The 14225-nt window shown below is 48.6% G+C and overlaps 1 protein-coding gene across 1 annotated transcript; it reads right to left on the minus strand.

The window, feature by feature from the left end:
- Positions 1 to 10826: 10826 nt before the first annotated feature.
- On the minus strand, positions 10827 to 13782 carry CHP2 (calcineurin like EF-hand protein 2). The gene is made up of 7 exons (XM_047712981.1): positions 13549 to 13782; positions 13106 to 13178; positions 12905 to 12985; positions 12654 to 12784; positions 12409 to 12470; positions 11255 to 11377; positions 10827 to 11063 (listed from the first exon to the last, which is right to left on the minus strand). Exons 1-7 carry the CDS (start codon positions 13613 to 13615, stop codon positions 11010 to 11012), a joined length of 591 nt encoding a protein of 196 aa, XP_047568937.1. The 5' UTR covers positions 13616 to 13782; the 3' UTR covers positions 10827 to 11009.
- Positions 13783 to 14225: the final 443 nt, after the last annotated feature.

A 14225-nucleotide genomic window follows, 5' to 3' on the forward strand; every position in this document is an offset into this window, starting at 1 on the left:
TTGCTTGTCCTGAATGGTAATTCCCTCCTATTCCCGAATAAACCCATTTTTGCTGATAAAATAAACTTTCAGTATTTGAAGATCTATTTGTTTATTTAAGTAATCCTCCCACACCCAACCTGGGGCTTGAACTCATAACCCTGAGATCAAGAGTCACATGCTCTACCAACTGAGCCAGCCAGGCACCATCTATAAATTTTTATTTTTAAGGTCAATATTACCTAGGGTTGGAACTGCTGGGTCATATGGCAATTCTGTTTAAGTACTAAGGAACTGTCAAACCCTACTTCTACTCCACTCCCTCCTAATCCATTCTCCACACAGCAACCAAAGTGACAAATTTAAATTTTACAAAATGTCATAAATTGCCCCCATTTAAAACTTTCCGATGCCTTCCTGTGCTTCCTAGAATAAAACCCAAAATTTATACTGACCTATGTAATAAAGTCTCCACCTCTTTCAATATATCTTTTAACTCTCTCGCCTCACTTACTGAATACTTTCTGTTCCCACCTCAGGACCTTTGTACTTGCTATTCTTTCTGGCTGGAATGTTTTTCCTGCTGACCACTGCATGGCAGACTTGATCTCAACCTTCAGGTCCCACCTCAAATAGCAGCTCCTTCACCAACCATCTTATCTAAACTGGCCCCTCCCCAGTCTCAGTCACTGCCTATAAAGTCACCCTGCTTTTCTTTCTTTCAGCACTTAATCTGTATTTGAACTTCACTTTTTGTGTATATTTACTTTCGGTATTGTCTTCCAGAATAGGAGCTCTATGAGAGTGGGCTTGGTTTGCTAATCTATGTTATATCTGCTTGGCTTGTCAGTGTTAATGAATATTAATAGTTAATGAAGTAATCATTTGCTTGAGACGGAGTCTGAAAATACTGCTCAGGGTCAGGAGCGAGATTGGTAGGGGTTTCGATAAGAAGTGAAGATTTCAGTGTCACACAACTTGTGCTGGGAAGGGACAAGCAGGTCTCTTTTTAAGTACTGTAGGGGAGGACAGCTTTTCCTTTCTTCGTTTCTAAGTTCTTTGGTCTAATAATTAAGTTGACGTAAAATAGATTAATAGGAGAAAAACAAATGTAATTTTATACATGCAAGAGATCATATGATAATATGAGATTCAAAGAAATGACCAAAACAGGCAGTGTGGTTCTTTTCAGACAAAGAAATAATAGGTTTGTTGACTTATACTACACAAAGTGGTTTGGGCTTGGGGTAAGCCAATTCATGAAGAAGTAATAAGAATGTTTCTACAGCCTTGTCGCCCCATGTCTGGCGATAAGGACGCCTCTTTCCTCCAGGTACAGGGCAGGGAATTCCCTCCTGCTCTCTGGGGATAGAGGAGGACACGGGTGTCCTTCTGGCACCGGCTGTTTCTTAAATAACTTCAATTCAAAATAATTAATATGCCCAAGTGGCATATTTGGGGGCAGCCTGCCCTGAACCTTATCGATATCAAATGAGTATACCCTGAGGGAGAATTAGGAGATTTCGCACATAAAATTGGAAGAAAATCAAGGAGGATGTTTAATGCAAAGAGATGCCTATGTGACTGGAAACCAACAATTTCTCAATAGACTAATGGCTTAATGATTTAAGGGCAAGAACCATGGATTTCATGACTTACTAGATACATGACCTTGAGAATAGGACTTCACATCCATAACGTGGAGTTAATAAAAATACCTAGCTCACAGGTTTAGTGTAAGAATTAAATGACATGATGCTTGTGGAGGGCTTCGTCCAGTGAGAAGTAATTGTAACTATTATGACTTTATACTTACAATTTAGTAAAGAATATATATATATAACATTTCAAATAGTGTAGTTTAGAGCAATGCTACTAGAAAACTTTGGTCATCACTGAAAGAGAAATTTCAAGGGGTACCTAGGTAGCTCAGTGCATTAAGTATTTGGTTCTTTTTTTTTTTAATTTTTATTTCTTCAGTGTTCCAAGATTCATTGTTTATGCACCACACCCAGTGCTCCATGCAATATGTGCCCTCCTTAATACCCAGCACCAGGCTCTCCCAAAACATCACCCCTCTCCCCTCCCAAACCTTCGGTTTATTTCTCAGAGTCCACAGTCTCTCATGGTTCATCTCCCCCTCCGATTTACGTCAACTCACTTCTCCTGTCCTTCACCCAATGTCCTCGGTGTTATTCCTTATGCTCCACAAGTAAGTGAAACCATATGATAATTGACTCTCTCTGCTTGACTTATTTCACTCAGCATAATCTCCTCCAGTCCCAACCATGTTGATACAAAAGTTGGGTGTTCATCATTTCTGATGGGGGCATAATACTCCATTGTATATATGGACCATATCTTCTTTATCCATTCATCTGTTGAAGGGCATCTTGGCTCTTCCCACAGTTTGGCAACCGTGGCCATTGCTGCTGTGAACATTGGGGTACAGGTGGCCCTTCTTTTCCCTACCTCTGTATTTTTGGAGTAAATACCCAGTAGTGCAATTGCAGGGTCATAGGGTAGCTCTATTTTTAGTTTCTTAAGGAATCTCCACACTGTTTTCCACTGGCTGCACCAACTTGCATTCCCAACAATAGTGTAAGAGGGTTCCCCTTTCTCCACATCCTCTCCAACACTAGTTGTTTCCTGTCCTGTTCATTTTGGCCATTCCAACTGGTATAATGTGGTATCTAATGTGGTTTCGATTTGAATCTTTCTGATGGGTAATGATGATGAACATTTTTTCATGTATCTGTTAGCCATTTGTATGTCTCTTGATTGTAGCTCAGGTCATGATCTCAAGGTCATGAGATTGAGCCCTGCATTGGGCTCCATGCTCAACAGGGAGTCTGTCCCTCTCCCTCTGCTCCTCCCCCTGCTCTCTCTCTCTCAAATAAATAAATAAATATTTTTAATTTTTTTAAAAAAGAGAGATCATTCTAAAACAATACAAAAATACTTAGACATCATAAATTGTGTGAAATTATTTAAGAGTTTAAAGGAGAGGAGAGGACCCAATGAGACTTTGGGGTTTTTAAAGGTTTAATCTCTTAGAACAATTGTCTTTATGTGTTTATATCGATTTTTACACATGCTCTCATATGAGTCATGCTCTACATACTGTCTGTCAATGACAATAAATATTCTCTAGGGGCGCCTGGGTGGCTCAGTGGGTTAAAGCCTCTGCCTTCGACTCAGATCATGATCTCAGGGTCCTGGGATCGAGCCCCGCATCGGGCTCTCTACTCAGCAGGGAGCCTGTTTCCTCCTCTCTCTGCCTGCTTCTCTGCCTACTTGTGATCTCTCTCTGTCAAATAAATAAATAAAATCTTTAAAAAAAAATAAGTACTCTCTACAACATCATTTTAAGCAGATAAATACCATCTTGTTTTATGAATGTATCATATTAATTTTCACCAGTCCCATTGTGGTGGCTTCATTCTGCTTCCAGTTAGCTAAGCTGGGATTCCATTTCTAATTCCCTTCCCTCATTGGTCATGAGCAAGATGTGGGCAAGCTTTGACAACTGGAAGTGAAGAGACAGCCATTTGTACGCTCTGAAGGTCAGCATATGGTACCACTGCCAGTCACATACTTGGAAGCCAGGCCTGCAGCAGCCCCAGCCACTGGGTGGCCTTTAGTTCCTCCAAATCCTGCCAGTTACCCACAATCATGAAGGTTGGAGGCAGTAACACATGCAGATTCCGGTTTGTCCTTGTAAGTTCCATGCTGTCCTCACGGCCCCCCGTTCATCTTTGCATTTCCGCATGTCATATATATGTATCTTTCCTTCCCAACTGCTGACCCTGCTGACTTCACACCCAACACCAGAATCAGAAAAGCCACCACCTTGCCCAGTGGTTACCCTTCCACTGATTCCCTGCTCCCACAATAAATCTCTTCTTCCATGTCACCCTTAGTGGTTCTGCTTCTCCGATCAGACAGTAACTGATCTCTGACCCACTGACTGGGCTCTGTGGGAAGCAGACACTGAGATGGAGTTAGGAGCACAGAGGTTTACTGGGCGTGACACCTGGAAACATAAAATGGTGAGGAAGCATTGGCCAGAGGGAATCCCAGACTGCCATGCACCTGGCAGAGGGTCAGCCAGCCCAGTGGGGAGATCAGGAGCGAGACTTCGGGCTAAAGGAGTCCCACAAATGAGCAAAAATCCCCCTGGCTAGAATCTGTCAACTCTAGCACACCATGCAGCTGAAGGACAAGTTCCTTCCTTAAAGGAGACCCCTAGCGCTGCACCCCAAAGCTGTAACCACCTACACAGTTAAACAGTTGGCTGACTCGGGTTTTTCCCTTTGTTATAAATAATACTTAAGTGAACAACCTGGTAGGTCAGTCTTTCTGCACATTTAAATTATTTACTGAGGATAAATTCCTAGAAATGAGAGCTCTAGATCAAAGAATATGGCCATTTTTAAGGCTTTTAATTTATAAAACCAAATCTGGTCCTTAGAAGCATCATGGTTCCAATTAGAATTTAATCAGCATCAAGGCTGGACATCTTTTTTTTTTTTAAGATTTTATTTATTTATTTGACAGACAGAGATCACAAGTAGGCAGAGAGACAGGCAGAGAGAGAGGGGGAGCAGGCTCCCTGCTGACCAGAGAGCCCGATGTGGGGCTCGATCCCAGGACCCTGGGGTCATGACCTGAGCAGAGAGGCTGGACGTCTTTACATGCTCTCGGATATTGCTTTTTAAAAATTTCTCATTCATATCCTTGCTACTATAATGTTCATCTTCTTCTAATGGTTTGAAAGAGCTTTTTTATATGTAAAAGATTTTAACCCCTAGCCTGATATACATGAGGCAAATAATTCTCCAGTTTGTCCTTTCTCTTTACATTTTTCTTTTTCTTTTTTTTTCCTTTAAAGATTGATTGATTGATTGATTGATTGATTGGAGAGAGAGAGCCCAGGAGCATGCACGCTTGTGAGCAGGGGGAGGGGCAGAGGGAGAGGGAGAAAGAATCCTTAAGTGGACTCCCTGCTGAGCACAGAGCCTGCCCCTGCTAGATTTCAGGATCCTGAGATCATGACTTGAGCCAAAATCAAGAGTTGGAGGCCTAACCAGCTGAGCCACCCAGGCACCCCTGTCTTTACATTTTTCAGTGTTGCTTTGGAGATACAGAAATTTTAAATTCCCAAATAATTAACACTATTAATATTTTCTTTGGTGAGTATTCTTAGAAAAGCCTTGGATACCTCAAGATTATATTAGCATTGGGGCCCCTGGGTGGCTCAGTGGGTTAAAGCCTCTACTTTCGGCTCAGGTCATGATCCCAGGGTATTGGGGTCGAGCCCCGCATCCGGCTCTCTGCTTGGCAGGGACCCTGCTTCCCTTCCTCTCTCTCTGCCTGCCTCTCTGCCTACTTGTGATCTCTTTCTGTCTAATAAATAAATAATCTTTAAAAAAATTATATTAGCATTAATTTGTCTTTTTTCTAAGCCATTTATTACTTCATCACATCATTTTATGATGTGATTTGGGAGTCTAATATATAAACATGTAATATGTTATTATACTGTGCTGGGTATGTGTGTTAGTGTATACCTTATTTTCCTTTTTTTTATTTTCAAGATTTTATTTATTTATTTACACTAATTTATTTATTTATTACACTGCTCAACTATGTTTCACTCATTTGCGTTTCACGGCAGTGAGCTCGGTGGTCCCACCGACCTGTCTCTTGCTTCCACAGCGTCTGGACGGAACAGACCCCAGGACGCCCCTTCTACCAGCCCCCGACCACCCTCCAACCTTCTTTCCAGTCCCAACATCGGGAGCCACGTCGTGCGCCCACCCCTGCCTCCAGGACCAGCCAACACGCTGCTTTGCTCTGCGCTCCTTCTCACTATCCCCCGGGAGTTCCGAGATCCCCCAGCATTAGGACGCTCAGGTGGAGGCCGCCCCCACCCCCGCCCCGCTCGGTCCGGTCCGCAGACACCTGCGGGCCTCCTGCACCTACCTCTCTCTGCGGGGCGCGGGCCCCTTCCTCCCGCGGTGGCGAGGAGAAGCCCCAGCGTCTCCTGAAGATGCAAAACCTGTGTGGCGGCCTTGGCCTCGTTCCCCGCCTGCAGGTGCCCCTGAAGCCGCCCAGGTTCTGGAGAAGAACTTGAAGCAGGTCCGTTTGGATCTGCGAGCCCCGGCTTCTGCCCGCACACTCCGTCCCGCTCTGGGATTTCCTGGAGACCCGCTTCCTGGATGAGGTGATGGTGACCCCCTGACTCCGCTCCTCCGGCTGGCCGGCGCCCAGGCTGGGCTCCCTGGCACCCTCGGGCACCACTAGGAGCCTCCGAAGCCCAGCAGGCTTTGAGGGCCCCCTCTGGCATCCCCCACTAGGCAGCCTTTTTTTTTTTTTTTTTTTAAGATTTTATTTATTCATTTGACAGAGAGCACAAGTAGGCAGAGAGGCTGGCAGAGAGGAGGAAGCAGGCTCCCTGCTGAGCAGAAAGCCAGACACAGGGCTAGATCCCACGACCCTGGGATCATGACCCGAGCTGAAGGCAGAGCCTTTAACCCACTGAGCCACCCAGGCGCCCCTAGGCAGACTTTTAATGAGCCGGGAGCCAGTCCTCTCTACTGAAGTGGACCCAATGGAACAAAGAGTTTTGCAGGGAAAAAAAAAAATCATTTCATGATAAATGAGAATTGCGAAAGGGTGAGGCCCGTCTTAAAATTCAGTCTTTATTTTTTTCCAAGTTTTTATTTAAATTCCGGTTAGTTAACATACAGTGTAATATTAGTTTCAGATGCAGAATTTACTGATTATTAACTTCCATACAACACCTACTGTTCATCACAAGTGCCCTCCTTAATCCCCATCACCCACTTAACCCATCCCATCACCCACTTCCCCCAAATTCATTTTTTAAAAGGTCTGTTTCCCCGGTCTCCTGGGTGACTCCGTTGGTTAAGCATCTGGCTTTGGCTCAGGTCATGATCCTGGGCTGCTAAGGTAGGTCCTCAGGTCAAGTTCCTTGCTCAGCGGGGAGCCTGCTTCTCTATCTGCCTGCAGCATCCGCTGCTTTCCTCTTTCCCTCTTTCTCTGACAAATAAATAAATAAAATCTTTAAAAAAATAAAATAAAATAGAAAAAAAGGTCTACCTCTCTTCCCTGGAAGATTATGCATCCATATAATCCACGTGGTAAGTAAAAAATAGGCATATATTTTTTAATACTTCTCTGCTGCAGAGAGGGACTGTGTATTCCCTCCATTTGTAGGCTCTATGACTGTTTTGTCCCAACACGTTTCGGCAGAAGTAATGTGCCTGTTTCAGGCCTGGGCTTTCCCACATCTTGTCTCTCGGGACACTGTCTGTGGGAGCCCTGAACTGTCAGGGGGAGAAGTCTTCACATTGCCAGCTGGAGAGACCAACCTTCCATGTATCCCTGTGAAGGTCCCAGACCTTTGAGTAACGTCAAATCAGACCCTACAGACTGTCTGCCAGCTGTATACCACAGGACAGCCTCAGTCCACACTACAGGCAGCAGCAGAATTACCCGGCTGAACCCTGCCCTGTTCCATGATCCACAAAGTCACTGGTTCTGATAAAATGGTGGTTGCTAGGGCACCTGGGTGGCTCAGTGGGTTAAAGCCTCTGCCTTCAGCTCAGGTCATGGTCTCAGGGTCCTGGGATCGAGCCCCGCATCGGGCTCTCTGCTCAGCAGGGAGCCTGCTTCCCACTCTCTCTCTGCCTCTCTGACTACTTGTGATCTCTGTTTGTCAAATAGGTGAATAAAATCTTAAAAAAAAAAAATGGTGGTTGCTTTAAGCTGCTAAGCGTAGAGTGATTTGCTGACACAGCAACAGATAACCAGAGTGTCACGAGAAAAGCAGTGGCTCTATGCGAAAGGAGTAAACCTTCCTGCTCCATCAACCTCAGGCTGTAATGTGACTTGCTTTGGCCAGTGGTATCCAAGGAGACAAGTCATACGGCAGGTGCATGCCAAAACTTATCTGTTTCCTGCAACAATTTTGCTTTGGATTCTCCCATGTCCCTGGCAGGGCTGCCCCTTCTGCCTTCTGCCTGGGTCCTGCAGCATGTAGCCTCATGGAGCAAGATGTCTGACAACACAGAACATAGGCAAATAAACTCTCGCTGTTACAAACCTTCCAGGGGCTATCCACATCTGCAGTCACACTCAGAATCAGTACACTGTATAGCTGTTATTTCTCCCACCCTTTATCATTATTAGGAAAACCCATTTCCCATGACAGAACCTGAAAATGTCAGATACTCATTTCTCCAGCCTCGCTTACAGCTAGAGGTGTTCTTGTTCCAACAGGTGACAAGTGATGGCTAGTCAATGAGGGGAGTATACTTCTGGAAAAGGTTGTCCTCAGTGACCAGGAGGGGGGACATAAAAAAAGTTACCTTTAGCTGCCTTGACTGTCCACTCAGACAACTGTTCTAGACACTGCTCCTGTAAGGGATGTGATAGCTACAGCCACAGCAGCCATCTTGTAACCATGAGGCAACAGATTGGAGAATTTAAAGAGAATATACTGAGAAATGAAAGGATAAAAGATCTTGGATCCTTGATAAAATTGTTGAACCACTCGGCAATCTAGGACTGCCTACACCAAAAACATCTTGTAATGGGAGAAAATTGTCTTTATTGTTTAAGCCACTGTTAGTTGCTAATTCTTTTATTTAGAGCCAAAAGAAAAACCCCAACCTGTATATAGTTTTTGTTGATTTTGCAACAGCATTCTGATTTTCCTTTAGGGAAAAGACATACTGTAGCGCGCGCGCACACACACACACACACACACACTGCATTTGGTCCAAGTGAGATTGCGCTCTTCTGTTGCTGGGGAGAGCACATGACCAGGTCTGGCCTGGTCATCAGAGTGGCCCATCCACATGGCTACAGTGAGTAAGCTGAGATTCCCTTCTGGGACATTGAGCCAGACTATCCGGGAAGAGAGCCTCCCTCTTCATTGGGATCGCTGCTTAGGAATTAAACCAACACCGAGGAGATCAGAGCTGAGGAATGGAAAGACTAATTTCTGATGGTATTATTAAACTTTTGAGACTCTCCTTTGTTTGGTCCACCTTTGGACTTTCCTTTCAGTTTTATGAACCAGTAAATTCCTGATCTTTCATAAACCAGTTGACAATGGGAAGAATCCTGACTTATACAGACCAGAGTCCTAGTTTACAGTTGGGGTCAAAGGGCCTCAGCTGAAGTAAAGCAGAGTTGGGGGGTTGCTGGGGAGGGGAGCAAGCTATGGAAGGCCAGCTCCACAAGGTGGCTGCTTGCATCTGTTTCACAGATAACAGAGACTGAGACACTGAAGGGCAGTGGGATCTTACCCAAGGTCGTACAGTGAGTAACCAATTGGAAGGGTGCAGATTCAATTGCAGGCCTAATAAAACGCCAAAACACAAGTCATTTCTACTGACCCACACTGATTTGCAGGGCAGGTCTCTAACCAGAAACCAAGCCCATATATTGACTCTCTTTATTGGTGTTGGCTGGGTGGGGCTGAGGACGACTCAGAGTTTCCTTGTATTTGAGAGTCAAGTTCAAGATTCTTCACTGTTTTCCTGATCAGTTAAGAAGAGGCAATGGTGGGACGCCTGGGTGGCTCAGTTGGGTAAGCAGCTGCCTTCGGCTCAGGTCATGATCCCAGCGTCCTGGGATCGAGTCCCACATAGGGCTCCTTGCTTGGCGGGGAGACTGCTTCTCCCTCTGCCTCTGCCTACCACTCTGTCTGCCTGTGCTCATGCGCTCTCTCTCTTTCTCTCTCTCGAACAAATAAATAAATAAAATCTTAAAAAAAAAAAAAAAAAAGAAGAGGCAATGGTAGTCATGATTAAGTCTATCCAACATCACTACCTGGTCCTTCTACTTGCTTCCCTTCCCAGGGCTCCCTACACACTGTCTCCCATTCAGTCACCTTGGTGAGGAAAGGAGCTCCCTCAGGAACTCCCATCTTTTCTTCAGGATATATAGATGGTATATGGATCCAGGTCAGTTAAACCCCGTCAGAGTATCCTTGTGGCACCAGCTGGGACAGCTCCAGTGCCTGCCACACAGCCTTCTCAAGGGAGGATCCCACGCACAAGCTTATAGATGCCTGCAGCCCCTCCCTGATGACTCACCCCTCCAGCTCTATAATGAATCACCTGTCCTATCACCCTGCTCCTTTTTCCTGGACTTGACCTTGTGAGTTGACTCCATTTCCATGGCCAACCTCTTGCCAGTCCCAATCTAACCAGCAGCCAGCCTGAGGACCAGGATGTCTAGCTCGCTTTTGGCTGCCTCCAAACTGTCCCAGCAGAAGGCAAAGCTCTGCCCAGGACTTCTTGGTCACAGTGCCCTTCAGCTTGGGGTTCCCACAGTGTAGGGAATACACAGCTCATGTACATGGGTTGGTGTCTGGTAGTAACCTCTCGGCTTTAAATAACATCCTTGAGTCACGTGGTGCAAAGTTATTTCCTTCCCAAGTCTTCCTCGATCCTTCAGGTCACCAAAGAGAAGCTCTCTTTGGTACAGACACTTGCTAATCTCCCTTTTTGACACTTTGAGGAGGAGGGCTGGTGGCCATGCCCCACCAAGAGGAAAGAGCCCTCCTGAGAATAAAGCCAACACAAAAGAAAGCCAACTGAGAAATGAATCACTGAGTCCTGATAGCATTGTATGAGCCCTTTGAATCTAACTGTGCCAGAAGACCCTTCCGGACTTTTCCAGCATTCTGAAGATACTTTTCAAACTTTTTTAATTCCATGAGCCCCTAAAAATCCCTTTTTAACTGAAGTTGCTGCAAGTTGGGTTTTCAGTTGCTTGCAGAAGATTGCTGGCTGATTCACAAATTTGAGATCAAATGAGTTAGGCTTTATTTAGTACACGCCCTTCCGGCTTTCTCTCCTTGGCCTTGAATGGAGTTTAGTATAGACACAAGAGTACAGTTTATGGAGGCCCTGCCTCTGTCGGGGGCTGAAGACGAATCCCAGGCTGAACTGGCCCGTGTAAGCTAGCCAGAGGCACAAAGGGGATCACTTCAGGATCCGGATGCTCATTTTCTGCTCGATGTCCATCTTCTCTAAGGACTGGTGGGGGGAGATGGGAGGTAGTCAGGAGCTCAGTCCTCTAGGCTTCTAACTTCCTCTCCCATCCCCAAAGCCCCACCTTTCCTTGGCGAACCCGGTCTTTCTGCCCACCTCCTCCCAAGTTCCTGTCCCAGGTCCATCTGTCCTAGGGACTCCTGATGTCAACTCCCCAGGCCTAAGGGCATTCTGACCTTGGTGAACTCCAGGAAGGACACAGCCCCATCCCCATCTTCATCTGCTTCCTGCACCGTGCGGTCGGTGATGCTCTCCAACTGCTCTCCTGTCACCTGCACCCCAACCATCAGCCGGAGGACCTGGGAGGCGTGGAGGGGGACAGCCATAAAGAGGAGGCCCTAGGGGCAGCTGGGTAGCTCAGTTGTTAAGCATCTGCCTTTGGCTCAGGTTAGGATCCCAGGGTCCTGGGATCGAGTCCCCCGCATCAGGCTCCCTGCTCAGCGGGAGACCTGCTTCTCCCTCTCCCACTCCCCCTGCTTGTGTTCCCTCTCTCACTGCCTTTCTCTCTGTCAAATAAATAAATAAAATCTTATAAGAAAAATAAAATTAAAAAAAAAAAAGAGGAGGCCCTAGCTCCATTCCCCAAACCTCGCCCACATCATCCGAAATGATATTACCTATTTTGTAATCTATCCCTCAGCCATTTTTTTCACTTCCCACCGTATCCCCCCAATAATGTCCCCTACGGCTTCTCCATTTGAACCCCCACTTGTCTATTTTACACTCACTTGAACAGTATACTCAAACTCATTACCCAACTCCATATCTTATAACCCAAGTTCCCTCCATCTTCCACCCCATCCCCCACCTCATCTTCCGACTATTCCCCATTCCATCCCCATCCCCCCCCACTGCCACTCACTTCATCATATCTATTGCAGAGTTTCTGAATCTCAGCACTCTTGACATTTGGGGCCAGGTAACTCCTTATGGGCGTAAAGGAGTCTATCCTTTGTATTGAAAGATGTTTGGCAACATTTTTTACTTCTACCTACCAGATGCTGGTATTACTGTCCACTCCCCAAGTTGTGACAACTAAAAATGTCTCTAGATATTGCCAACAGCATTTAGGAGGCAAAATCACACACACACACACACACACACACACACACCCCCCATTAAGAACCACTGATCTATTTCCAACCTCACCCCCAACTGTTCCCCATCCCATTTTCCAACTAAACCCACCCAGTGACGGATTCCCACTTAATACCCCCCCACCGGCATCTGCACCCCCACTGACCCGTCACCCGCCCCATCCCCCCACAACCTTTCACTTCAACCAACCACACTTCACACATCACATCCTTCGTCCTTTTGTTCTTCTAACCTGTAGCATCTCATGCCTGGAGATCTTTCCATCTCGATCCAGGTCATAGAGCTGAAATGCGACTAGAAGAGAATGGAGGGGGACAGAAAGGTGGGTCTTCTCTGGTACTCTTCCAGCAGAAGGTCACCCTGGAGGTGTGTGTGGGGGGGTCATCTAGAGGCTCGCTAAGAGAGGGGGGTGCCCAGGGCCTCTTCCTGGTGCGGTATATCTAGGGTCTCTCTTGGGGGACATCGCCACAAACTCACAACGAAGTTTGTTCATTCTGCTGTTGAGGGGTTCAGGTTGCTTGGGATCTCGCATGCCTGAGTCGGTGTCATCGACAGGTCGAAAATGAGCCAGGACTCTGACAAAGCCTGGGAAATCCACTCGCAGATTCCTGGGGGTAATGGAGCAGAGGCAGTGGTCCCCTTCGGCCTCCCTCTGCTTCTGTCCCTAACTCTTCCCAAGCCCTCCCCCAAAAGTCCCCCCCACCCCGCCGCCCCCAGCGAGACCTCACCCGTCAGGGAAGAAGCTGTCTATAATGCGTTCCCCCAGGGGGTTCACGGCCAGCGCCCCAATCTGTTGCAGATCCACTCGGCTGTCAGGTCAAAGTTCAAGCGGGGTAGGTAGGGCAAAGACAGGAGATGGAGGGTTAGTTAAAGAGGGGAGTGGGCCCAGAAAGACAGAGTGGCAGGTCCTGAAGCCGGCGCCCCCTCACCTCAGGTAGCCCTTCTTGTTCCTGTCCAGTGCCCGAAACCGGTGGTAGAGGCGGAGCAGACTGGCCTGCGAGACTGCGGGGCGAAAGGTGGAAGGGTGACAGGACCGCCGGCGCTGGGGACGCGCGGCGGGACCCTCCCTGGGCGACCCCGGGCCGCGGGCGGGGGACCCGAGCCCGCTGAAGGGGACGCCCCGGGGACCCCAGCGGGGCTGCAGGGGGCGTGGCGACGCGCTCCCGCGGGGGAACAGAGGCACCAGGGCCAGCCCCCTCCGTCCTCACCCCCCCTCCCTCCCCGCACTGCAGAGCTCGGGGACACCTGGCTGCCCGGCTCCACCTGGCCGCCGGGAGCCCGGGTTCCCGCGCCCGCCATCCCGCACGCCCCCTGGAGCCGCTCCGGCTCCGGACCCCCCGCGTCCCGGGTCGGAGCCCCGCTCCCCGCTCACAGCCGGTCTCCCGCCGGATGCTGTCCCCGTCGGGAATGCGCGCGGCGTGGGAACCTCGGGAGCCCATGGCTGCGCGGGCTGAGCCTCCGGGCCCCGCACGCTCGCCTCCCGCTCCCGGGCGCGGCTGCCCCAGTGGCCCCAGGGCCGAAGGCCGCAGGCCTGGAGCCGAGCCAGGCTCGGGAACCCCTGCGTGCCTCGCCTCCCACCCGCGACCCGGGCGAACAGAGAACAATGCCCAGGGTGGCGGGGTCAGAGGGGCGGCGCGAACAACGGGGCGTTTCATCCCTAGCCGGTGAGGTCGCCAGGGCCCCGCCTGCCCCACGCCCGCCCGCCTTGTGTTTTCAAGCTACAGGACAACCGACGCACGCCCCCCGCGCCCCCCGCCTCCCGCTCCGGCTCCCGGTAAGGCTGGGATCCCGACTTATCATCCAGAGAAGGAATCCACGTCCTTCTGGGAAGGGGACGGGTGGTGGGGAGGGGCGCTGGACCCCTTTGTCCCAATCCCCGGAAGGGTCCAGCCTGGGGCCCCTTCCCCAGGCAAGAAGACAGAGAAGAGGCATCGATGGACACCCGCCCCCCCCCCTCCAGAAGGGTGGAGTGGGGAGAATCGTGAGCGGTAGAGGGGGACTGGGTCGCGTGGAGGGATCCCTGGATTTGGAAAGAAGTGGATTGGAATC

Source organism: Lutra lutra, chromosome 18 (genome assembly GCF_902655055.1).
Source record: "Lutra lutra chromosome 18, mLutLut1.2, whole genome shotgun sequence".
NCBI lineage: Eukaryota > Metazoa > Chordata > Mammalia > Carnivora > Mustelidae > Lutra > Lutra lutra.